Source organism: Cyprinodon tularosa, unplaced genomic scaffold (genome assembly GCF_016077235.1).
Source record: "Cyprinodon tularosa strain WSP-4 unplaced genomic scaffold, ASM1607723v1 ctg367, whole genome shotgun sequence".
Lineage (NCBI taxonomy): Eukaryota > Metazoa > Chordata > Actinopteri > Cyprinodontiformes > Cyprinodontidae > Cyprinodon > Cyprinodon tularosa.
In genome coordinates this window covers 555,765-581,188 of record NW_024039082.1, presented here as the reverse complement: position 1 = coordinate 581,188, position 25,424 = coordinate 555,765, and the positions used below count along the sequence as shown (strand labels likewise).

The following is a 25,424-nucleotide window of genomic DNA, read 5'->3' as shown; positions in this document are numbered from 1 at the left end:
TACAGGCTAGACAATGGCACCCTGACTGCCATTAGGAATTGGGATGAAATCCTTGCACCCATTGTCAGACCCTATGCAGGTGCAGTGGGTCCTGGGTTCCTCCTGGTGGGGAGGAACCCAGGACCCAATGCCTCATGTGGCGAGAGTATGCAGGCAGTTCCTGTAGGATGAAGGAATTGATACCATTGATTGGACCCCACGCCTGACCTAAATCCAATAGAAAACCTCTTGGACATTATGTTTCGATTCATCCAACGCCACCAGGTTGCAACTCTGACCGTCCAGGAGCTCAGTGATGCCTTGGTCCCGATCTGGGAGGAGATACCCCAGGATGCCATCCCTCGTCTCATTAGGAGCATGCCCTGATGTTGTCAGGCATGCATACACACACGTGGGGACCATAGAGATTACTGAATACCATTTTGAGTTGCTGCAATGAAATTTCAGCAAAATGGACTAGCATGCCGCATTATTTTCTCACTGTAATTTTTGGGGTGTCCTTGAATTTAGCCCTATGTAGGCTGATAATTTTCATTTCCATCAAATGATGTGGCATCCTTTTTTTCCTAACACTTCACCCAGTCCATAAAGTATAATAAACAGCATGATTTTTTTTGCCCCATTGAGATCTGATGTATTTTCAAAGTGTTCCTTTAATTTTTTTGAGCAGTGTATGTATGTATGTATGTATGCGTTAGAGACTGACACGGGAGTGGATTCTCACTCCTGTCCCGTCCCACTCCCACAGAAAAAAAATGGTGTCCCGTCCCGATCCCGGGCCAGAGTAGAAATCTAAATCCTGTCCCGTCCCACTCCTGGTGAAATTACTCCCACTCCCATCCCGCTCCCATTCAGAATGACTCCCACTCCTGCACCACTCCCATTCTTGTTGTTTTTGAGCGCGGGTGAAAAACTCAGAGCGGAAGTTACTATTGGTTTGCTCCCGCTCCCGTCTGCTCCCGTTAATGTTTAATCCTGTACCGTCCCAATCCCGTGATCGTTACTAATACTGACTCCCATCCCACGGGAATCCCGTGACCCATGGGATTCCCGAAAAAATGTCAGTCTCTAGTATGCGTGTAGCTGTGTGTGCGTGAAACAGAGTCAGATTTTCTGCCAGACCTGCCGATGCAGATATAACCTCTAGAGCAGGGGTCTTCAATGTATTTCTGATTCTGATTCCTGGTTTATTGGACGGGTGTTGTGAATGAACCGGTGCCCAGCTTGGAAGAGCTCCTGTGTGTTGTTGAATGTGTGCATTGATGACTGAAAGACATCTCCTGCCTCCATTTATCTGTTTACTACAGTGTGTTAAATTCATGTTAATGTGTATTTAAAGACATTTCAATTAGTGGAAAAAATTGCAGGGGTGAATATAAAAAAAAAGTCTAATCAACCAAAACTTTCGCAACCCCCATGCAGTACCTCCATTAACCCCCTAAGGATCGTGGAGCCCCTGTTGAAGACCTCTGCTCTAGAGAACATATACTGTTTTATAGATTAGAATGAAGGTATCTTCTAGATGTGCCTGAAGTTTTTCAGAGACAACCCATTGGAGAGAATAGAATAAACCCTTTAAATAAACTCTTTTTCTGCCTATAGGATTCCAGTCTCTTTGCCATTCAGACCTTATGGCTGGAGGACCTATTGCTAGATCAGAAAACCAAGAATTGCACTTCTATTTTTAGATCTAAAAGGGAGCTACACTATATTGCCAAAAGTATTTGCTCACATGCCTTGACTCACATATGAGCTTAAGTGACATCCCGTTCCTAATCCATAGGGTTCAATATGACGTCGGTCCACCCTTTGCAGCTAGAACAGCTTCAACTCTTCTGGGAAGGCTGTCCACAAGGTTTAGGAGTGTGTTTATGGGAATTTTTGACCATTCTTCCAGAAGCGCATTTGTGAGGTCGCACACTGATGTTGGACGAGAAGGCCTGGCTCTTAGTCTCCGCTCTAATTCATCCCAAAGGTGTTCTATCGGGTTGAGGTCAGGACTCTGTGCAGGCCAGTCAAGTTCATCCACACCAGACTCTGTCATCCATGTCTTTATGGACCTTGCTTTGTGCACTGGTGCACAGTCATGTTGGAAGAGGAAGGGGCCAGCTCCAAACTGTTCCCACAAAGTTGGGAGCATGGAATTGTCCAAAATGTCTTGGTATGCTGAAGCATTCAGAGTTCCTTTCACTGGAACTAAGGGGCCAAGCCCAGCTCCTGAAAAACAACCCCACACCATAATCCCCCCTCCACCAAACTTTACACTTGGCACAATGCAGTCAGACAAGTACCGTTCTCCTGGCAACCGCCAAACCCAGACCCGTCCATCAGATTGCCAGATGGAGAAGCGCGATTCGTCACTCCAGAGAACGCGTCTCCACTGCTCTAGAGTCCAGTGGCGGCGTGCTTTACACCACCGCATCCGACGCTTTGCATTGCACTTGGTGATGTATGGCTTGGATGCAGCTGCTCGACCATGGAAACCCATTCCATGAAGCTCTCTGCGCACTGTTCTTGAGCTAATCTGAAGGCCACATGAAGTTTGGAGGTCTGTAGTGATTGACTCTGCAGAAAGTTGGCGACCTCTTCGCACTATGCGCTTCAGCATCCGCTGACCCCGCTCCGTCAGTTTACGTGGCCTACCACTTCGTGGCTGAGTTGCTGTCGTTCCCAAACACTTCCATTTTCTTATAATACAGCTGACAGTTGACTGTGGAATATTTAGGAGCGAGGAAATTTCACGACTGGATTTGTTGCACAGGTGGCATCCTATCACAGTTCCACGCTGGAATTCACTGAGCTCCTGAGAGCGACCCATTCTTTCACAAATGTTTGTAAAAACAGTCTGCATGCCTAGGTGCTTGAATTTATACACCTGTGGCCATGGAAGTGATTGGAACACCTGATTCCAATAATTTGGATGGGTGAGCAAATACTTTTGGCAATATAGTGTATGTCATGCTATAAGCCATGATATACATTTTCAAACAATGGTGAAAATGGATGCATGTTGCTTTGCAGACCAGAAGCTGCATGCCCCTTTCAAGACACTCACAAAAGGACAGCGTCAGGTGCCATGTGGGGCCTTCTGCTGCGCCGGCTGTAAAGGCTTGAGACCCACCCTCACTCTCTTTCTTAGTAGAAATGGCCAAGGCACTGGCTGCCCTAAACATCGCTAAAAATTATCTCATCATTCCTCAAAAGAATTATCAACAGAGGTACCAGTTTGGCAAAATATAGGAAACCATTTCCAGCTAAACCATTTTGGTTTTTGATTAATTCTGATGATCAAAAACTAAAATTTTTCCAAACACAAAACCCACTTTTCTTCTATGTGTAAATAGTAACTATTTAATGTAGCTGAGTGTTACTTGTTTTAATTAAGTTTTTTTTTTTTTTTACCTAAAGTAAGTTTCACCTGGAATTTTATTTTTATTAATAAATAATATTTTGGGTGGAAGTTGTTGTGAATGTATTCCTTATGTGTGCAGAGTCAGGATTTGAGCTTGAATCCCACTTTATCCTTTGCTCTAACTTACAGCCAGTTGTATGTGTGTCAATATATTAAAGAACAAATTTATTTCATTAGATACAAAATAACATGAAGTCACAACAATGATTAACTGAATAACCTTTAAACATCTCTGATGGTGTCGGTTTAGTCAGATGATTAGGGTGATGACTCACCTGGGAGTCATCACCCTAATCAGCAGTTGCAGCCATTTAAGGACAGACCTCCACCTGCACAGCGTCAGAATGTTGGCTACTCCAAGTGGTAACACATTCAGGCCATTTGTTTAAACACTCCTAACCTGCTTTTTGTTTGTGTTTTGTTTTTCTCTCTCTTTCATCTAGTTATTCTTCCTGCCTGAACCGGTTCCCCAACCTTGGATTCCCTGGCTCTGTCTCAACACGATTACTTGGATCATCCCAAATAAACCCACCAAGCTTTAGCATCAGCATTAGAATAATGAGCTGATAAATGCTTTTAAAAAGAGCTCTAAACAGAAACCTGTCTAGTTCTGTTGTCTGTTAACCCAGAGTACAGATTAATGATAAAGCTGGAATAGATGAAAATCTGTGTAAAAGCAACAGAGAGAGAGAGACTCACTTCATCGTCCAGCTTTTTGGCATCTTTGATAATAAAAAATATATATTCTCTTTTCATGAAGGTGTAGCATCATAAAGATATCTAGCACTGTCCTGGTGGTAATTACCTCAAGCAGACAGTTTCAATTCCCTTTTCCTATTAAATGGAAACTCCCAGCATTATTATTTCCAACGAGGAGATCAAACATTAGATGACACATTAATTCAAACCCTAAACTGACCCAGAAAGATATGAATGTATTGCTTATTATCAGATATGTTAGTCTTTTCATTGTTTTATGTCTTTATGAGTATGTGAGGAAAAAGTGTGATATGACATGTATTGCTGGGCTTCACCAGGAAACAGTGAACTGCTGCAATTCACCAGTTTTATTGAGAAACTGATTTCTACCTATGCTTGCTGATGGTCTGAGTCTTTATCTCTGTTCATTTTGGGCAATGTAGTAGAATAATAGTAGAATTCTTAATACATCATCTTGACAAAAATATATATATTTTAATATTATAAATTTTTATGTAAATAAAAAAGAAACTGAAAGGACAGATATTTCAAAAAATTCATAATGACTAAAAAAGTAATGATAGAATGGCAAAATTATTAGTATTATATTAATATTAGATTATCTGAAACTGAATATTTTCATAGCATTACTACTGTTTTCTATATTTCAATCTGAAAAACACAAAGAGAAAGACAATTAGGAGAAATTTATTGATACAATTACTTTGTCTTTGGTGCTCAGACCTCGGCAGGAAACATGGCGCTTAATTTTGATAGACATGCATGAACAGGAGCAAAGAATAGGGCTGTCCCCCCCACCCCAGTCTGTAGATTGCTGGTTAGCGAGACGGTATGCTGAACTTTATGGGGAGATCCAGTGGATTGCGTGAGCTGATACTAGAGCTTCACTCAGGGACCTGGAAGATGGAAGTCCAGTTTGGATAACATAGGTTGAGAGAACCTGTGCATGATGAGCAAGCATGAAGCGACAGTGGAGAGGAAAAACTCCCCGTTGGTAAGAAACCTCTGGCAGAACCAGGCTCAACATGGCGGTCTCCTGCCAGGCCGGCTGACATGAGACAGGGAACGCAGTAAGAGTCTGGGAAGAATGACAGCTTTAGCTACGATGGTGGAGGAGGGGCTGGAGGTGGGTTGAAACGGTGTCATTTGAATTAAGTCACACAGAGCATCCACCGCCTGCACACAGGAGCAGACAGGTGCGTATTGGAGGCCTTTTAAGATGAACTTTGGATGCCATCTTTACTTTTGTTTCATCAAGGCAGACAGAGCTGATTGCCTCTGTTATCGTCTTTGCCTGACTCGGTTATGTTTTAGCTGCTTCTGTATATTTGACATATTTCTACATAGTTACACACAAACCTGATAAGTTGAAACATACTCACCTTCAAAATTACAATGTTTCAGGGGTGCTCCGTCTGTAGCCTACATTATTTATAGTCCAACAGATTTTCCAACCTTGCAACATGTCCAAACTTTTCACATTTAAAACAGCAAAGATTCAGAGGAATAAATTCCCAAATGTAAAAACCTGAACCCACATACATGTTTTTGGGTTAGATTCTCTCTTTAAACTTTAGCATGACAGAAAAAATAACTCATTCCTCCCCATTTCTGGTTACTTCAACTGACTTCAGCTATTTCCTCTAATTTCTTCCACTGTTTAGATGGTGAATCAGCCAATCAGCTCTGTGCTTCTTCTTCTTCTTCTTCTTATGAGATTTTATGGCGGTTGGCAGACTTGTGAATTGTGCATTACCGCCACCAACTGATATGGAGTAAAGCAAGAAAACAGGAAACGATTCACCCCCCCCCCCCCAAAAAAAAAAAAAAAAAAAAAAAAAAAAAAAAAAAAAAAAAAAAACCTGTGTAACTTAAACCAACATAATACTAAATCACATTTGCCCATATAATTTTAATTTACTCTAGGTCATCGTAATTCTGCCAGTTTCTGATGGTCCCATCGGTCCTCCCATCATGCTTCCAACCATCTCCCAGTTCAAATCTTTAATGTCCAGATATTTTTCTGCAGCCTTCACTATTATTTTGATTTTTTCAGTTTTTTTTGTTGTCTGTGCAGTACAATTAATCACTTCTACCATGAAAAGAACAAAATTTGTCTTTTTAACAATTAGTGAGTCTTCATCAATTTTTGGAGATTTCTCTAGAGGTTTGGAATTTGCTGTGTGTTGAACTGTAGGTTTGGGTTTTTCTGACTGAGATGGGATCCTTTTTGCAGCTTCAGCGTAGGTTATTCCGAGCTCAAATTTCATTTTTTTAATTTCCTCAGACCTTTTGCTTGCTTCACAGCCGCGATAAGCAGCAGTATGTTCTCCACCACAATTACAGCATTTTATTTTAGCTTCTTTTCCACATTTTCCGTACTCATGTTCTCCTGCACACCTTCCACACCTCTGTTTCCCTTTACAAACTGCTGCAATGTGACCGAATTTTTGGCATTTGAAACATCTCAATGGTGGAGGATTGTAGATTTTGACATTATAGCTTATGTAACCGATGAATACTTTGCTTGGTAATTGCTCTTCTTCGAATTTAATTAACACCGATAAACTGTCAGATCTTTCTCCGTTTCTTGTTGTTTTTAACCGTTTTACTTCTTTTACTTTTGCACCGCTTATGTTTTCCAGAATCTCTTTTTCAGAAATTTTTAGAGGAACTCCTCCAATGACTCCCCTGCTGATCTTTTTGTTCTCCATTAGGCTGCACTGAACTCTTATCCCGTCAATTTTGTTGATACGTATTGCTTTGCCTTGCTGGGCGCTGTCTCTGCAGTTAATTAGCAGGTCTCCACTGTACAGAATTCTGGCACCTCTGACTTCTCCGACAAGTTTATTGATGGTTTTTGTTAAGTGAACCGGATTCCAATTTGTAAAAGAGTCTGCCTGATTAACGACTTTGAATATGACTTTGAATTCATTTTGTTGTGCTGTGGAATGTATGGATTGATCATCACTGGATTGTTCTGAACTAGATTCCCCTTTAACTGATCTCTGTTTTTTCCGCTTTTTCTCATTTTTTGATGTTGCTATCTTCCAACCTTCATTGTCACTATTTCCTTCTTCCATCCCACAAGAATCGCTTCCTGTTTCCTCACTACTCACGGCCCAGGACATCTCTCCACAAGCAGCTTCAAAACACGCGCCATGCACCACCGGCCTGGTTCCGTGGTTGTCTACCGTTCACTCTTCCCTTCTTCCGCCCCCGCCCCTCCAACTAAGCCCAGCTCTGTGCTTCCTTCCTCTTCTCTCCTTTAGACCCTCTTTGGCTCACAAAAGTCCTACTCACTGCACCTGACATGTGTTCCTTCTACAACTCTTTCAAAACCTGAATAACTTTTTGATTAACTTTTATCTTCCTGAGGTAAAATGTTAAGAAAAATATGAGAATGTGACAAATGTCATGATCAAAATGACCAAAAAATCAAAGTGTTCAAAATTAACAACTAAAGGATGTACGGGCATTATAAACAGCAGTATAATAGCAGAATGTAGATGTGCGAGAAAATAATGTTTGAGGTAAAATTGGTTTTCGCCATAAAGGTATTAAAATAGTGCAAATGAAATGGATTTAAGGTTGTATAAGCTCCTTTTAAGCCTGTAGTTTAAAAGAAATAATTGTAAATTCAGAGAAAAAAAAGGCCAAACTGAAGATTAAGAAGCTATCTGCTCAGAAGGTAAATGTAGAATACCATAAACATCCTTAGTTTCTTTATGTTACTGTTTGTTAAATGAATTACAGCATCTCTGGTTTCCTCTTTCTCTGCTGTTATGTTTGCCGACCAGCAGGGGGCAGCAGAGCAGCATCCCACCGGAAGTAAACAGAAGATGAGGAGCAGAGCCCACAGGAACCATCATGCAGCTGCAGGCTTCACAGGGTTCTTGTGGTTCTGTTCATTCATGCTGACCCGGACATGAAGAAACCAGAACCAGCTTTCTGAGAGGAACCTGTGAGTTTTCACCAGAACCGAGCCGCTGTTACATCCTTCCTCTCAAGCTGCCATTAGCTTCACTTTTCCCTGACCTTCTGTCTTCCAGGTGACCATGTGACGGCGGGCCCTCTGAGAGTCTGATAGGGGCTGGTGTTGTGGATCTGAGGAGGACCCTCCGGGATGGAGACCTGGACCCCGAACCCCCGAGCCAAGCCGTTCATCCCGCGCCAGCAGAGGAGCTGGTACCTGACCTGGAAGTACCGTCTGACCCATAGGAGGAGCATCCGGAGGTTCTGTCAGGTCTGTGGCTCTGCTTCTGTCCGCAGGGCTCCGTTTGATCACCGTGAAGCGAGATTAAAATGTCCTGCAGGGAGATCAGCTCTCTGCAGCTCAGTTAAACCCAGATCTCTGCCTTCAAGGTTCTAGAACCTGGATCAGACACTTGTTGAACAGTAGTTGGTTCTGTTGGACATAAATCAGTTGGTAAAGGCTGATCATGACCTAAACCTGCAGAACTCTGATATAGAGCATCTGAACCTGGAGCAGGTCTTTATTTTCCCTGCAGGTTAAACTGTGTTGGACTGCAAAACAAACCTGTTGCTGCAGGTCTGCCTCACAGTTCCAAAGCTTATTTAAAACTGAGCTTAATCCTGCAAAGTACAATTAAAGGGGGATCTGAAATTTTTTATGCTTATTTTGCTTCATAATTCTGTGAAATAGATTAACGCTTTATAGGTCACTCAGTGAAATACTTTGAAAATCTAAATTTCTAGCCAATAGTGTTATTGGAATCCAGAAAAATACCTTATTACCTTTCTAACATTCAAAAACTATTGCTATTTTGATGGTAAAAATGTATGTCAATGTAATAACAAGAAACGGCAACTTGCCCAAATATATTAAGAAAAATAACAAAAGTGCTTCTATAAGAAATGTATGAAAAACACTCTGAGAGTGAAAGAAACGCAACACAACCTTTAGGGACAGGTGTTGTGAATGAACTGGTGCCCAGCTTGGAAGAGCTCCTGTGTGTCGCTGAATGTGTGCATTGATGACTGAAAGACATTAATGCTGATACTGGTCCTTACATTTTTTAGTTTATAAACCTAAATATAATTGTTAACTAGGCTTATGAACTTTTTAACTTTACTTTTTAACTTTTCAATTAGCTTTTTACCTTTTTTTCTTGACTTGTTAACTTTTGTTCCCGACTTGATTTACAGTAGGTAAAATATCATTCAACGGCTCATCTAATTGGTCAAATGCCAAAATAAGAAGTAGAGCCATGTCGCAGTATCTTTGCTGAATGGCTGGATATAGATCTTGTGCTTCTAGACTTCACTGAGGGACAGGGGTGGGGGGATTTACTCCACTTGTAAGGGGGATGCAAGCGATAAAAAATGGTAACTTGCCCTATAAAGGATTAAAATATAAACCGTACCATGAAAATGAACATTACAGTTTGGTTTGTTTATAGAAGTGAACCAGAAAAATTAAGGGAGGAAATGAGTGGAACCTGGTTAAATGACAGCGTTTAAACAGTGCATCCATGCGTTTTCCTTCCTCAGGCCGGGGCGGTGCTGTTCCTCCTTATTACCGTCATCGTCAACATTAAGCTGATCCTGGACACCCGCAGGGTTGCTGATGAAGAAGCTGCAGCTCTGGAATATGGTGAGAAAAGGCTTCCAGTCTATTATTTTGTTTCTGCTGTATGATGGTTAAACCCTGCCCCTGGATAACTTAAATATAATATAATAATTACAATATAAAATTAAGTCATTCTCAGAACACTTATGTTTAAAATAAGCTTAGCAATGCAATAACAATTTTTAAGAACAAACTTCAGAAAGACCTGATTTTTCTGTTTGACATTATCAGCTGCAAGTGTTGTATATATTTGATCATTGTTCCATCTATAATAACCTCTTATGTCATTATTAGAGATTTAACTCTGCTGATCTTCTTTGCTCTTGTAGAAGATGTGATTCCAAACATGGAGACTCCTCGCAGGCAGGCCAGCGGACGCAAAGTCCTGGACATCGAGGTGTACTCCAGCCGCTCTAAGGTCTATGTGGCAGTAGACGGCACCACGGTGAGTGACCCGCTGCCACTTCATAGGACCCACATCCAGATTATCGACCCCTCACAGCCCTACTCTCCATTAGATGGAACATCCCAGTTTAGTCGGGTTTAATTTGGGTTAAAGAGTTGGACTTCAGAGGTGTTGTTCTGGTTATTCTCAGGTTCTAACAGACACATTTCAAAAGAGCTCAGAGATAAGCTGCATGAAATGTGCATTTATAAAATTGACCTTAGAAAACAGCAGGGATGTAAATTGGACTAATTTTGATTATTGAAATAATCGTCAACTAACTTGAAAATCTATTAATCGTTAACTGGAGTATAGAGATGCTAAAATCTGCTATTAGCTGAAAGAGCAACCTACTCAAAACAGTAATTATAACAGAAAAGCATTTAACACTGAAGATGAAAAACTTTTTCTCTCCATCAGAATGCTCCAGAACTCCTCACAGATTAAGCTTTTCCTGGTTTGAACACTATAAAATTTTATTTAAGGAACGTTTAGCTATCAGTTTATTGATCAATACATCTAAAAAAATAAAATAAACCGATTAATCAATTAGCTAAAAAAATGTCAATAGCAGGTTAGATGTATAAATACTTATTGAGTTTGTTTGGAGGCAGTGATGGTTCTAAACAACTACTGGGAGGAAGGATCTGTGATAGCGCTTTTTAGGGCACCTAAAGACTGCAGCGGTCTGACACTGAAGCAGATGCAAGGCACCTGAAGCATTGACACTGGATATCTGCAGCTTCCTTATCTTTTGGTTGGCAGACCTGATCTGTGGCAGGGGTTCTGCAGTTGGACGTAAATCACTTGAGGTTGGATGGGGTCAGGATCTATGGTGGAAAAACTAAGTTCATCATATCTTAAACCTTGGATAACTATTAGGAGCTTCTCCTGACCTGGATGTGCCCCTGTAAACACGTCTGCAGGAGTCTCTGAACCAAGCAGAACTCCATGTGGGGCTGAAGGTTCTGCTCTTTGGGTTTTTAGCTTTATGAACTTAATCTTAGTAATAAAAAGGTATCAGCTGATGTGCAAGTCGGTTCAGTAACATCCAGCCCATCTTTGGCTTTGTTTTGTTTTTTTGGTGGGCTTACTGGCTGTTTGCTACGACGGAGTATTAGGGCCAGGCTAGAGATTTTCTTTTTTTTTTCTTTTTTTTTGAATAAAATTTTAACATTACAAGAATAAAGTCGTAAAATTACGAGAATAAAGTTGTAAAATTACGAGAATAAAGTTGTAATATTATGAGAAATAAGTCGTAACAATACGAGAATAAAGTCGTAACGTTCCGAGAATAAATTCGTAAAATTACGAGAATAAAGTCGTAAAATTACGTGAATAAAGTCGTAATATTACGAGAATTAAGTCGTAACAATACGAGAATAAAGTCGTAACGTTACGAGAATAAAGTCGTAACAATACGAGAATAAAGTCGTGAAGTTACGAGAATAAATTCGTAACGTTACGAGAATAAATTCGTAACGTTACGAGAATAAATTCATAAAATTACGAGAATAAAGTCGTAAAATTACGAGAATAAAGTCGTAAAATTACGTGAATAAAGTTGTAAAATTACGTGAATAAAGTCGTAATATAACGAGAATTAAGTCGTAACAATACGACAATAAAGTACTAACGTTACAACAATAAAGTCGTAACATTACAAGAATAAAGTCGTAACATTACGAGAATTACATCGTAACATTACGAGAATGAAGTCTTCATACAACAATCCATTTCAGAAACAAAGCTTGAAGCTCCGACCACCATATGACGGCCGACCAGCTCCACCAAACAGCAACCTGAGTCCAATTTTAATGCTGGTGCACTATAAGATTTCATTATTTGTCAAACCAGAGCCAAAGTGTAACCTCACATGATGCTCGACATTCCTCATTTTAGGGAAGAGAGTGCTTCTTGTAAGAGTTGTCATAAAATAGATCTTGTTTCTCATAATTTTAGGACTTTATTCTCTTAACATTACTACTTTATCATCTTAATTTTCTGAATATTTTCGTTGGGCCTTTTTTCCAGTAATGTTACGACTTTATTCTTGAAATAGAAGAAAAAATAATCCCTAGCCTGGCCCTAAGTCGTAGTTTTCCTCCTGCTCTGCTCCACTTTGCTGATTGGGTGAACGGCTTCCCCTGCTGATGGTAAATTAACAGATTGCTTCACCTGGAACTCTAACTATTAAAACATGGTAACATTCAGTAGCAGATGATGGTTTCCTAATTAAGAAGAAGTGATTAATTCCAGGAACATGATGCCTCATAGAACCCCTGTTTTAGTGCAGAAGTTGGCATCTAGTGGCTACTTTCTAGATGGAAGCCATGTTTACCTACAAAGTAACAAAGCTTCCTGGGAGAAAATTAACAGCTTCAGAAGTATTTTTGTTTCTTCCTACATCTGGAAAGAAACTGCTTTGTTCATGTGTTCCTTCACTACTGTTCATTCCTGGCCCGTTTCAGTACATTATTAACTTGGTTGGACGATGTCCCGCCTGCAGGTTCTGGAGGACGACATGCGTGAACAGGGCCGAGGAATCCATGTGATCGTTCTGAACCAGGCCACGGTGAGCATCCTCTGGTTCACTGGTTGATAACCTGTAATCGACCCAAACTTTGTTCTGACTGGACCATCTTTTGCCGTTTCAGGGTCACGTGATGGCCAAGAGGATCTTTGACACCTATTCTCCTCATGAGGACGAAGCCATGATCCTCTTCCTCAACATGGTGACTCGTGGGCGGATCCTCATATTCACCATAAAGGTAGGGTTGGTTTACCTGCAGAGGTGATTCCAGCTGTTATAGGCTTGGTTCTGCTGACCGGTTTGGTTCTGTTCTGCAGGATGAGGGAACGTTCCATCTTAAGGATGCTGCAAAGACCCTACTGAAGAGCTTTGGCAGCCAGGCATCCCTGAACCTGAGCTGGAGGGACATGTGGACCCTTGTAGTGAAGAAAGGAGGTTAGACTCATTCAGGGTTTAAAGGGAAGCCTTCCTGGCTTAGTTTGAAGTGACTTCATAATAACCTGCAGTCAGGTGATTGGTGCAGAAGCAGTTGGCAGCAACACTGCTCTGATCCATGCATGATGAAGATGAGGATGTCTGAAGCTTCCCACAGAGACAGCAGAGTAGCGCCACTGTGTAAAAGTGTTGGTTTGTCCCTGATACTGCAACAATGGTCAGGGTATGGAAAGCCATTACCCTTTTATTTTTCAGTGGCATGAAAGTGCTGTTAGATTTATAAACATGAAATCACTAGTTTGGCGCCACTTTGTGATGTTATACTTCTGTATTTTGGTCAGAGGAACTTGGTTCTGTTTTTATTTTTTATTTTCAGAAGTTAAGGCCAAATTTATAAAAAATAATTCTTCTTACCCCTTTTTTGCTTTAGCCACATGGAGATGTGTGGCCTGCAGGGGGCACTGTTTGGATTCAATTGGATGCAAAACAGGTTTACCAGCAGACACTTTGCTGTTCACATAGAGGTGGTTTGATTCAGTCTAAATCTCTGACCTATGTTTGCTGTTTCTCTCAATTCTAAGTCTGACTGACAGTTCAAATGGCTTAGTTTCAGTTTTGTTTCAATCAGTTTCAGTTATATTTTAGATTTTAGTCTTTAACGTAATACGTGTTGCATACTGAGGGAAAGACTAAAATTCCCAGATAAGGACAGACAGCTACTAATCTCAGTGGCAAAAAGTGAAAACGGCAACTGGAAACTAGCCTCATATTGATGCATTCTGATAAAGACTCAAATTAAAACGAAGGACATTCTCTCTAAAAATTTCACAGGTCCAGTGTACGGAGAGAAGCACTCCAAGTCTCCGGCTCTATCCACCTGGGGCGACCCGGTTCTGCTGAAGACGGAGGTGCAACTCACCGCTGCTGAAGGTACCAGAGTTCATGTCTGTAGACTGTTGGTTTATTTCCTGGTTAGGTTTTATCATCAGTTTTAAAAGGAATAAAAACATTTCAAATATCAGAACCTTTTCCAGGAAGCTGGAACTTGGAAGCGACTTCTCATTGGTCGGCGTGTTCAGCTATAATCCCAGCAGCAGCTGTTGAAATGAGCTGACTGAGACGATCCAGCAGAAAATGTTCCAGCAAGTTTTCATCCCCCTGATCCATTTTCTCCCTCTGACCGCCCTGCAGAGGCGGAGTGCCACTGGGCCGACACGGAGCTCAACAGGAGGAGGAAGCTGTTCTGCAGCAAAGTGGAAGGATATGGGAGCATCTGCAGCTGCAAAGACCCGGCGCCCATCGAGTTCAACCCAGAGCCGGTAAGATGCCCCGAACAGCTGATCCACCGCGCTGAGGTCTGCTCTGTGTGCATCCCTAAGAAACGTTTAGCATCTCCAGATGAACTGTTTATGAAGATTACTGTCTGTTTGGTAAAAAAGTTTCCATTTTTAAAATTGGTTAACTTTGATACATTTAGTTTCCTTCTTGGGTTGTAAAGAATTGTTTGTTTTAATCACTAAGTTGGACCGTTCTGCCACCTGCTGGCCAAATCCCGTACCTTTGCCAATGTTTAGGCTGTCAGGTCAAGAAATGTCCTGGTGCTCTCTGGACCTGTTGGTGATCAGATTAAATTGGATGATTCCTGAAACATCTCCAGTTTGAATCATCAGCCGAATCATTTGCTTCTGCAGAATCATGCTGATAATCTAAAAAAAAACAGTTGAATCTGAACTTGAGTTGCTGTCCTTAGTGTGGTCAAGAACCACCAGAGCAGACTTTGGTTCCAGCTCATCAGCGGCGCCTTCAGCTGGACCCGAGTTCTGAAACACATGCAGAAATATGGACGCCTGGTCTAAGTGGTTCATTGTTCTGTAATGTTTCCTCTCTGCTTCCAGCTTCCCAGTAACAACATCTTCAACGTTCCAGTGGCTGTTATCGCTGGCAACAGACCCAACTACCTGTACAGGTGGGGACCACACGTAGCCCCAGAACCAGTTTGATCCTGTTTTAGTCACTTGGGTCGACCCAGTGATGCAACAGCAGGAGAGACTAGATTTCCTCTGATCATTTTATTTTTAAACTAATAATCAGAAAAAACAGGGTTCCTGTGGGTCCTTAAAAAGTCTTAAAAGGCATTGAATTCTTCAAAATAAAATTAAGGCCTTAATTGGTATTAAAATGTCTTAAATCAGTCTTTCACAGGTCTTAATTTTTAAATCATCATAAATAGGATTATTTTTATTACAATTTATTTTTTTTAATCTAAATAAAACATAAAAATTGACAATTCTTTTTTTATTTAAAAAAAAAATAACGGCTCGCCATTATTGGTTCCGTCCCAGTAGCGGAACCAATAAAAGCGTTGTTGCGGCCGGGACATTTGGGAGATGCGCCATTAACTTTTTGTTTGGAAAATATGAGCAAGTGTAAATGTAACCAAAATTGGCTCCAGCCAAGAGTTTTCTCCATGACTAAAACCAGTACCAGGGAACATACATGAGGCACAGTGGATTTTGTGAAAATCAAAATGGAGTTACAGAGAAACAGCCAGTATTTCTGGGTTTTGTTCCACCCTTGTCTCTGCAACGCCTCCACTTATCACCAAATCAAACATACTAAGAAAACGATACAAAGAAAAATAGCTGCAAAAAAGACTTAGCACTGGTTATGTTGTGGCTTTAAAACTGATTTGTTTTGTTCCCTGCTAAAACAAAGCTTGTGAATTCAGTTAAATAATTGTTAAAATATATCTGTCATTTGTGTGTTTTTAGCTTTCTTCCTGTATGAGAAGCTTTTCAAAATTTGAAACATTAGTGCAGTGGTTTATGTTAAAATAAACCTTTGGGTTAAGTTGTCGCAAGCAGGTTTTTCTTGTATTTCTTGTGAATTTGGTCTTAAATTTTTATTTCGATTGGCATTAAAAAGTCTTGAATTTAACTTTCCTTATGCTGTAGGAACCCTGAAAAGGGTCCGGTTCTGTCCAGTTGGGAAGATCCGGTTCTTTCCGGTGATCTGACTGCAACTCTAAATCCTCTGAAGGACCAGATTCACATCATCCTGATCTCATCTGTCTGTTTTTGTTATGAACTCCCAAACATTCCACTTCAAACAGAATCACTTCCTCACATTTCCTCTGATACCTAGACGTCCATCATGTCCTCATGATCCTTCCCAGATCTGATCCGCACCTTTAGAACCAAACATCTAAAACTCTCTCAGAGGTTCATTTATATCCATTCCAGCTGTTTGGAAGAGGAAATCAGACCTTTGCTGCCGATGTTTCTGTTGATCAACCTAAGGAGAAGGAGAAGCTGTTTTATTCCTCTTTAAATGTTTTTGCGCTGAACCTTCTTGTCATCTGTTTGTTAGGATGCTGCGCTCGCTCCTCTCAGCTCACGGCGTCAACCCGCAGATGATCACTGTCTTCATTGATGGATACTACGAGGTACCAGTACTTACACATGAGCTAAACGAGGCGTCTGTCAACGAATAGACCTGTGGGAAAAGTTTTAGATATTTATCCGACTGTAATTTCAGGGCACTTTTATCCAAAGTGACTCTTAAATGAGGATAGAACAACGCAGCTATTATCAACGCTAACAATAAGCTACTTAGAAGAAGGACAGCTTCTGTCAGAAATGACAGATTAGAAATTGAGAGCAGACTGTCTGCTCGGTCTTCAGGTCTGACATCCTGTCGACACATTAAACCCAAAGTTCTTTCTGTGTGTCCGGTTCAGGAGCCGATGGACGTGGTGGAGCTTTTCGCGCTAAAAGGCATTCAGCACACGCCCATCAGCATCAAGAACGCCCGTGTGTCCCAGGTAAGCCAGAACTCCCAGGTCCAGGCAGCCGGTGCTGGTTCTGATCCTCTAATAACCTGTCCTCTGTTGGCTTCAGCACTACAAGGCGAGTCTGACGGCCACCTTCAACCTTCACCCCGTAAGTCTCTGCATCATCATGTGGGTGGTTGTGCTGCGGTCCAGTCTGCTGACAGAACCTTTTTTTGTTGTTGAACAGGATGCAGGTTTTGCTATCGTTCTGGAGGAGGACCTGGACATCTCTGTGGACTTCTTCAGGTGGGTCCTAACTGCTTCATGGAAGCAGAAGGTGTGGAGTTACCCACGCACTCCTACAGTTCTGTTCAGGGAATGCGACTCCTTGAAAGACAGTAGAACTTGTTTCTTAGCTAAGCATCGTTTTGCAGCGTCCACCAGGTGGCAGCACTTCCTCAGGCTTGTTCCAGCTCGGCTCTCCAGCCTCTTTGTTAAAATCTTTGTGGCAGAAAAAGCTGCAGCTTCTAAACAAAGAACGGACCTCAGGAGGACCGAGGTGCCTCACATCCATCTTCTCCTGCTGCATGATTTCTATTAAGCTTCTCAGGAACCAGAACTTTCCGTTCTTTAGTTAATCTGTGCAGAAGTATTCAAACTTCTAACATCATGAAGACAAAGGAATCCAGCCGAGCGGTCCGGGAGGAGGTTCTGTTTCAGTCGGATGTTCTAGAACAATCTCCCAGATTTCTGATTAGTTCATCATCTGTACATGGAGAGAGGATGGACCACTTGCAGACCCACCCGGACATTGAGGTCCATCAGGACTGAGAGAATAGCATCTATCAGAGAAGCAGCTCAGATTTCCATGGTGACTATGGAGGAGCTGAAGAGATGCACAGCTCAGGTAGACAGAACATCTATCACCGCATGATTCAGGGTTTCAAAAAACATCAGAAGGTGCTCTGTTTGGAGGAGGACAACAAACTAGAAATAAACTTTGGTCTGCAAGAGAATCAGAATACCTAAAACAGAGTAGAGTGGATGTGAGGATGGAGATAAATCCAGGACAATCATGTAACAGAGTCTATTAGATGCTGTGGAAGACTTGAGAATTGGGTGAAGGTTCACCCTCCAGTAGAACCACCATGAACATCCATCCAGAATTTCAATGGGAGGGTTTTGATTAAAGTATCCTTATATGATAGAATGGCCTAGTCAAAGTCCTCACCTAAGGCTAACTGAAAGTCTGTGGAAACACTTGAAATCTGATGTTTTCCATTAGATCTAAGCTTGAGGCATTTTTAGTAGAACAGCAGGAGAAACAAACCCTCAGACTGCAGATGTTCAGAGCTAATGGAGACAAACACCTAAAGACCTGCAGCCATGGAGGTTCTACAAAGGTCTGTCTCCTGTTCTGCTTTATGTGGGTCAGTCCTCCTACCTTTCTGTCCTGCAGGTCAAACAGATAGTAGGAATAGAAACAATAGGAATATTCCAGCCTTCCCAGCATGCTCTCTGTTCACCATGTCTAACCCGTGTCCTTCTCCCTGCAGCTTCCTGAGTCAGACCATCCACCTGTTGGATCAAGACGACAGCCTGTACTGCATCTCAGCCTGGAACGATCAGGTCAGTCCTGACCCCTGAGCGCATGTTCTGACTGCATATGAAGTCCGAACCGGCAGATTGCCCCGTCAGATTCTGGAAACAGGCAGAACCACATGTTCAGTATTTCTATTATGTGAAACTAGAACAATTTCCTTAAAATCCTTTCATAAGTTTCTATATAAGGCTCAGAGTTTGCCTGCAGCCTCTGGTGTTTTTTCTGTTCACACCTTCTTCATTCGCTCTGCTTTCTTATTTGATCAGCAGGTTGACATTTTAAGCCAGGCTTAGTTCACCTTTCCTGTGTTTCTGTCTTCAGTATAATGCTTCTAGACTTTTTTGAGTCCGATGCTGAAGCTGTCACTGCTGCCACCCTCTGGTATAAGGGTGGCAGAACCCTTGTTCTGCCAAATAATAAAGAATCCTGGCCTGTGATGTGGGTCATCCCTGAAATGTAATAGATTGTTCTTTGAACTGGGGTACACCTTTGGTAGAAATTTCATAACTTTTCAAGTTATCCTGTAAACAGGCAGACAGATAGACGGACAAGTAAACGCACAAACTCAAGCTTAAAAACTAAAAACATGACCTCTTTGGGGGAGGTAAAAATCAAATGATTTCAGCTGCAGAAAGTGACGGATCAAATAATCTGATCCGGTTTGTCTGTCTGTGAACAGGGCTATGAGCACACTGCCGAGGACCCGGCCCTCCTCTACAGGGTGGAGAGCATGCCCGGTCTGGGCTGGGTACTGAAGAAGAGCATCTACAAGGATGAGCTGGAGCCAAAATGGCCGACCCCTGAGAAGGTCTGTGGCTCAGCAACATTGAAAAAAAAAAGCGATCAAATGACTAGGGCTGCAACAACGAATCGATAAAATCGATAAAAATCGACTTTTAAAAGCGTTGGCAACGAATTTAATCATCGATTAGTTGTGTCGCGCGATTAATGCGTCATCCGCCGCCGCCGTCATCCCGGGGAAGAAAAAAAAATATGGCGGAGCGAGTCAGCGCCGCAGTTGCAGTGTTGCCAACTCAGCGACTTTTCAGACCCCCCCAGTGACTATTTTTTTAAAAAGCGACTATCGACAAATCTGGCGACTTTTTACGGTGTCACTGGCGGCTTTTGGAGACTCTTACGTGAAAGCGTGTATCGTTCCTACTCATGTCCTCCAGCGGCAGCTGCTGCCGTGGGGCGCCTCCCCCATCCCAACGCCTTTCTCCCTCTCCCACAGGAATCCCTCTCAGCGCGGCAGTCAGAGTCCGAGCCGCAGGATTTTAGTGAGGAGTTTACCCTCAGCGTCCAGACTGCAAATGAAGCGCGCATGCCCCGGGATTGACGGCGCAAATTGATCACAATAATTAAAACAGCCTGCGCTTTGTAAAGTGAAAAAAGTCGTAACATGCAACTTTTGTAAAAACAAATAAACATGGCACGGAAGCACCACTGTTATGACGCAGCACCTGAAAAGAAAACATGTTGGAGCTTTCAATGGCAGTGAAGAGAGCTGATCAGCAGGATGAGTAACCATGTTTGTTTCATTTTAAAGTGGGGAAACGTAACGTTAGTTTCTCAGGTAGCTCATCTGATGCTTTCCTTACCTTGTTAGTAGGTTACAGACAGTGATAAGGTTGGCTACTTATTTTACTTTTAATTTCATTTGAATTAGCTTAAGCAGCGTTTATATTTTCTTTATAAATAAATTAATTTGCAAATTATGAGGGCAAGGCTTTTAAAGTTGAAATCTTCTGGCAAAGATAAAGTAAAGAAGATCCTGCAATTTATGGAAGTAAAGCAGAATAAAATCCAGCAAGATCAGTAATATGTCAATTAATTATCTGCCACATTCCCATGTAAATATCTGTCTTTGGAGGATGTGTTTTTTAGCACCCCTAGTTCTCTCATTTTTATTCCAAATACAATTTATAATTTGAATCACAGGGCTATTTTTATCTCTATGGTTCAGTATTTTCTCAAGTAGCAACTTTAACTGCTGTACTTTCCTGTCTTAAAAGGCAGAACTCTTCTAGTCTAAAAAAAACTCATTTGTTGAAATGGGGGGGCCTATTGTTTGAACCCCTTAGGGGCTTTAAAAAACAAAAATGCCTGTCTCTTTTTGCGCTTTATGAAACAAAGTACCCTATATTTAGTGGATGTACAGCTACATTTCTCATGTAAGTTTGCGTAGTTTTAAAACAAACATTTATTTTTCATATAGCACCAGTACAGTTAATGAGAAACCTGTACTTGTGTGCTTGTTTGTTGTGTCTAAAATGTTTATTTTGGAATAAAGAGGTTAATATAAAAAAAATATTTTGTGTCCGATTCATCGATTAATCGAAAAAATAATCGGCCGATTCATCGATTTTCAAAATAATCGTTAGTTGCAGCCCTACAAATGACTTTAAGATATTTAGTTGATTTGAATGAATTTCATTCAAATCTATAAACTAGATGAGTAATATTTAAAACTCAGAAATATTATCCAAACAAATCCAGCGACTTTCTTTCAAATCTCAGAGAAACTGTTTCAAGATGTCCGCTGAGATTAAATAAAATTTAGAAAATAGTTGAGAAAGGAAATATTTAGCCAGGTTTTATTAAAAGGAATGTTATTTTTGTGGATATTTTTGAACGTGTGGTGTCTCTGCTTCTGCAGCTCTGGGATTGGGACATGTGGATGAGAATGCCGGAGCAGAGGAAAGGCCGGGAGTGCATCATTCCCGACGTGTCGCGCTCCTACCACTTCGGCATCATCGGCCTCAATATGAACGGATATTTCCACGTGAGACATCCAGGATTGTTAACTCTCACACACACACACACACCTTGTTTTATCTATCCATCTATCAGGACTGGCCCCCCTATTGTTACTGATCCTCTGAACGCAGGTAGATACACCTGAATAAATCCCTTAATGACAAGTAAACAAACACAGCCTCAGGTCGAATTTAAGTTATGATTAATAATCACTTAATTAAGTAGAGGAATCCTGATACAAAGGTTTTATTTCTAATATGATATTGATATGAAAAAAAATCCAGATCATTCATACTTTTAACTTATTTTTAGGGAAACACCTATATGAAAATATATGACATTAATACTGCAGTTATGGTTGATAAGTGATATTTTCCGATGTCATTATATGTTTTTATAGCCTTTAGACCAAATCAGCCACAATGCTGACTCTGGCTCTCTGCTCTCTGGCTCTTACCTACAATATTAATCTGCATCGCAATCATCATCATCATATAACCCATCAATTACCCCCCGAAACAGAACCAGCAAAAACAAAAAATGAAATATTGGTTGTTTAGATCGACCAAGTTTTACTGATATTAATGCTGATGTCTTGTGCTTCTCCAGTTACCCTGTAGTGCAGAATGTTAAATGAAAATAAAATGCTTTATCAGGTTATTTTACTGACTTTTTTTATTATGAACCAATAAGTCACATACATATTAAACTTAGACATGAAAATATTTTATAATTTAATAGGAAAAAAAAAAATTTATCGTATGAGAAACTTGTTCCAGACAAATTTTTATCCAACTCTCAACCAAAACTATGATCCTGATTTAACAGCAAACCTCTGGTTTTCTTCTTCTCCCGGCAGGAAGTGTATTTCAAGAAGCACAAGTTCAACACGATTCCTAACGTGCAGCTGAGGAACGTGGAGAGGTGCGCCCAGTAGCTGGATGCCGTTTGTCATAAATCTGCTTTAACACTGACGTTTTTGCCGTTTCTCTGCTTCACAGTTTGAGGAAGGACGCGTATGAGGTGGAAATCCAGAAGCTGCTGAGGTGAGCATCTCTGCAGAACCGCACAGCTAAGTTGGGTTGGATGGCTTTTAAAAGCAATGCTGTGGCATTTGCGGTGTGTTTATTCCTGATCCAGAGAGGCGGAGCTACTCGACCACTCCAAGAATCCCTGTGAGGACTCGTTTGTTCCAGACACAGAGGGGAAGACCTACGTCATGTTCATAAAGATGGAGTCTGAGCTGGACACGTCCACCTGGACAGAGCTGGCCAAGGTAAACTCCACACCATCATCTAGGTTTTGGTAATTTTCCTGGTGAGCAGGGCAACCTATCCTTTTTGTCCGGCAGTGCCTACATGTCTGGGACCTGGATGTCCGAGGATATCACCAAGGACTCTGGAGGCTCTTCAGGAAAAGGAACCACATCCTGGTCGTCGCCGTGCCAATCTCTCCATACTCGTAAGTAAAGCTTGGATGGAGATGAAAAAGTTCCCATTCCTGCAACATGAGGAAAGGAAAAACTGTTCAAAGCTCCTTTGTTTGATCATCAGTCTGCTGGTACCAAATATTAAAAGTGTTCCCTTCTGATTGACTTTTTCCATAGCAGCTTATATGAATCGTTTTTTTCCAGACCGCTCAGGGATTATACAGAGGTGTTTGATGGTGAAAGTTTCTGTATATTTTATCCTAGATCTGTATCCTGGCATTCCCTGCAGTTCTTTTCTGCTTGGATTTTTTTCTCAACTGAACTTCCATTGGTGGAGGATTTATACCAGAAACGGTCCTGATGAGGTGTCAGTAGCAGCGTTAGTTACAGCTTCCAACCTTCCCCTCTGGTCTCCAAGGAGTCATTTCCTTGTGTTTGACTCACTAACAGCCAGAGTCTTCATCAATGAACAATCTTCCTCCTGCTTGTTTGAAGTCTGCAGGAAGGTGCTTAGATTTTAGATTAATTTTAAAAGATATTTTGAAATCATTTTTATGAACAGGAGAAAATAACCTAAACTTGGAACCCTGAGTGTAATTCAGATAGAAATTTCAGATTGCTGTTCTACAAATGATGCTGTTTATAGGATCACATCTTTGCTGAGGACTGAAACCTTAGAGTGAAATATAACATTATTTTTAATATACAGAACAAAAGAAAAGGAAAATACATCCTAAAATTTTCCCAACCAATACTGGAGGTGACAGATTAAATAATTTTTTGTCAAAAGTCCATCACAGTATCGTCTGCATAAGTGTAGAGGGGAATAAGGAAGGCTCCAGAGCTGATCCCTGAGGGACACCTGTGGCCGATGGAAGGATGGTGAAGCAGATGACCTCTGATTCCACTGGCTGTGTTCTGATGGAGGAAGAATGTTCAAACATACAGAGTTTCCTTTGAGGAATTTCTTTCAGTTTATTTTGATCCACCGAGGTTCGATGAGAGCGGAGACACGCTGTTGACCCTACTGTAAAGGACTGGAGCCATTTTTACTCCATGGGTCAGGGGTAGAAAGCAAGATTTCAATGTGGACGATCATCAATATTTGACATGTAGGATGTCTGCATAAAACTATCTGTTCTGATGATCACTGTAACAACTGGACTGGTTCTGTTAGATCCTGATCTACACGTTCTATGCGCCAGAACCAAAGCCAAAATGTCACTGTTTTACCCACCTCTGCTAAATCTGTTTGATCCAATTTTCTTGTTTCTCTTGGGCAGTGTGAAGAAACCGGCTGCTATCGCACCGATCCACTTAGAACCTCCACCCAAAGAGGAGGGGGCACCGGTGGAGCAGATGTAGAACCGGGAATCCAATCAGCCGCCCTGCAGCGGACCGGCGGTGCGATGAACACAGCAGAACTCCGTCAGTTATAAACTGAAACAGCAGGATTCCTGACGGGAGCCTCCGGATCCCAGAACGGAGTCTGACTGACAGCCGAAGGCGGAACAATGACACTAAACCCAGTTTGAACTGGGACGTTCTGGAGCAGAACCCAAACGGGTTCCGTGTTACCTATTTATTCCACCCAGCCTGAGGTTTTATTTTTCCCTTTGCTTTTTAACTCCATTCACTTTTCATGGTCTGAACATGTTTTTAGGGTCTAACATTTCAAACAAGAAGGGGATAAAATCCAACTGTACTGGAACACGGCCAGTTTGTTCTGACCCGCCTGTGATTCGCTTAGAAACTGGATCCTGGTGGAGAAACACTACTGAACTTCCCATTTAGGTCTAACTGCTGCTCATGAGGCGACGGCGCCTCTTTTTCTCTACTGAACCAAACCTGATGCTGCAGATTGTGGGACGGAACCACAGAATGAATGAGTCTGAAGTTTTTAAACGATAAAACTAGAAAACATTTTAATCATTTAAACCTTTTAGATTTATCCTAAAATCCTGATTGGAGATTTTTATTGTTATTAATGGATCTGAACATCTTCTGAAGCTCAGAAACTTGATCCAAACAGTGACACTAATCTGTTTATGTTCTACTAAAACCTTAACTGGACCTTTTATTTACCAGATTTGCATAATTTTACTCATTGGTGGCTCCTTAAAGCTCCATGTTTTCAGCTCTGCAGATTCAGAAGCTCAGATCTGTGCTGTTGATGGTTCAGCCTGTTTTGGGATCAGCTGGGGGATGTTTTTCCAGAAAATCTCCTGATAGGTGAGTTTGGAATAGTGGCTTCCTAAATCCAGAACCGATCTCCCCTCTGCTGGTCACTCTGGATATGAGTTATCTCGCTCTCCTCAGTGCTGCATCTGCAGGAGGACAAAATACAGCCAAACACCATTTTCTCTCTGACTGCTGAGATGTTCCTGGGATTAGTTTGAATTCTGTTCAATTCTCAGTGGTTTCAGATACAAAAAATATCCTGGATCAGGAATTTAGGTGCTGCTGCTTCAGTTTCTGTATCTGATTCTGCAGCAGAGATGCATTCAGTACGAGGCATAGATTAGTTTGTATTTGTAGAGCAGATTGTAGAGCATTTTCTTCCCTGAATGGATGTAATGAAACGGTTCTGAGCGGTTCTGATCAGAACCTGCAGTGGTTAGCTCATCAGGGTCTGTTTAAGATGTCTTCTTATAAACGAGCATCAGTCACTCTGTGTTGAATTTTTCATTTTGGGTTGAATTTGAATCTAATCAGAACCGCA

At 41.4% G+C, this 25,424-nt stretch overlaps 1 protein-coding gene across 1 annotated transcript; it reads left to right on the top strand.

Annotated features, from left to right (window-relative positions):
- The first annotated feature begins 7,961 nt into the window (after positions 1 to 7,961).
- pomgnt1 (protein O-linked mannose N-acetylglucosaminyltransferase 1 (beta 1,2-)) lies at positions 7,962 to 25,185 on the top strand. The gene is made up of 22 exons (XM_038296073.1): positions 7,962 to 8,096; positions 8,185 to 8,378; positions 9,647 to 9,749; positions 10,055 to 10,170; positions 12,680 to 12,745; positions 12,828 to 12,941; positions 13,021 to 13,138; positions 13,970 to 14,068; positions 14,330 to 14,457; positions 15,034 to 15,104; positions 16,508 to 16,583; positions 16,878 to 16,961; positions 17,038 to 17,079; positions 17,158 to 17,216; positions 18,467 to 18,539; positions 19,193 to 19,321; positions 21,173 to 21,298; positions 22,133 to 22,197; positions 22,275 to 22,319; positions 22,414 to 22,549; positions 22,625 to 22,734; positions 23,986 to 25,185. Exons 2-22 carry the CDS (start codon positions 8,259 to 8,261, stop codon positions 24,065 to 24,067), a joined length of 1,962 nt encoding a protein of 653 aa, XP_038152001.1. The 5' UTR covers positions 7,962 to 8,096; positions 8,185 to 8,258; the 3' UTR covers positions 24,068 to 25,185.
- The last annotated feature ends 239 nt before the right edge of the window (positions 25,186 to 25,424 follow it).

What these genes read in the sequence shown, in the direction of transcription:
- pomgnt1 (XM_038296073.1), top strand. Translation starts at nt 8,259, where the DNA reads ATGGAGACCTGGACCCCGAACCCCCGAGCCAAGCCGTTCATCCCGCGC. An exon ending in AGCTGCAGCTCTGGAATATG is followed by an intron (nt 9,750 to 10,054) that starts GTGAGAAAAGGC and finishes TTGCTCTTGTAG; the next exon opens with AAGATGTGATTCCAAACATG. An exon ending in AGACCCAACTACCTGTACAG is followed by an intron (nt 15,105 to 16,507) that starts GTGGGGACCACA and finishes TCTGTTTGTTAG; the next exon opens with GATGCTGCGCTCGCTCCTCT.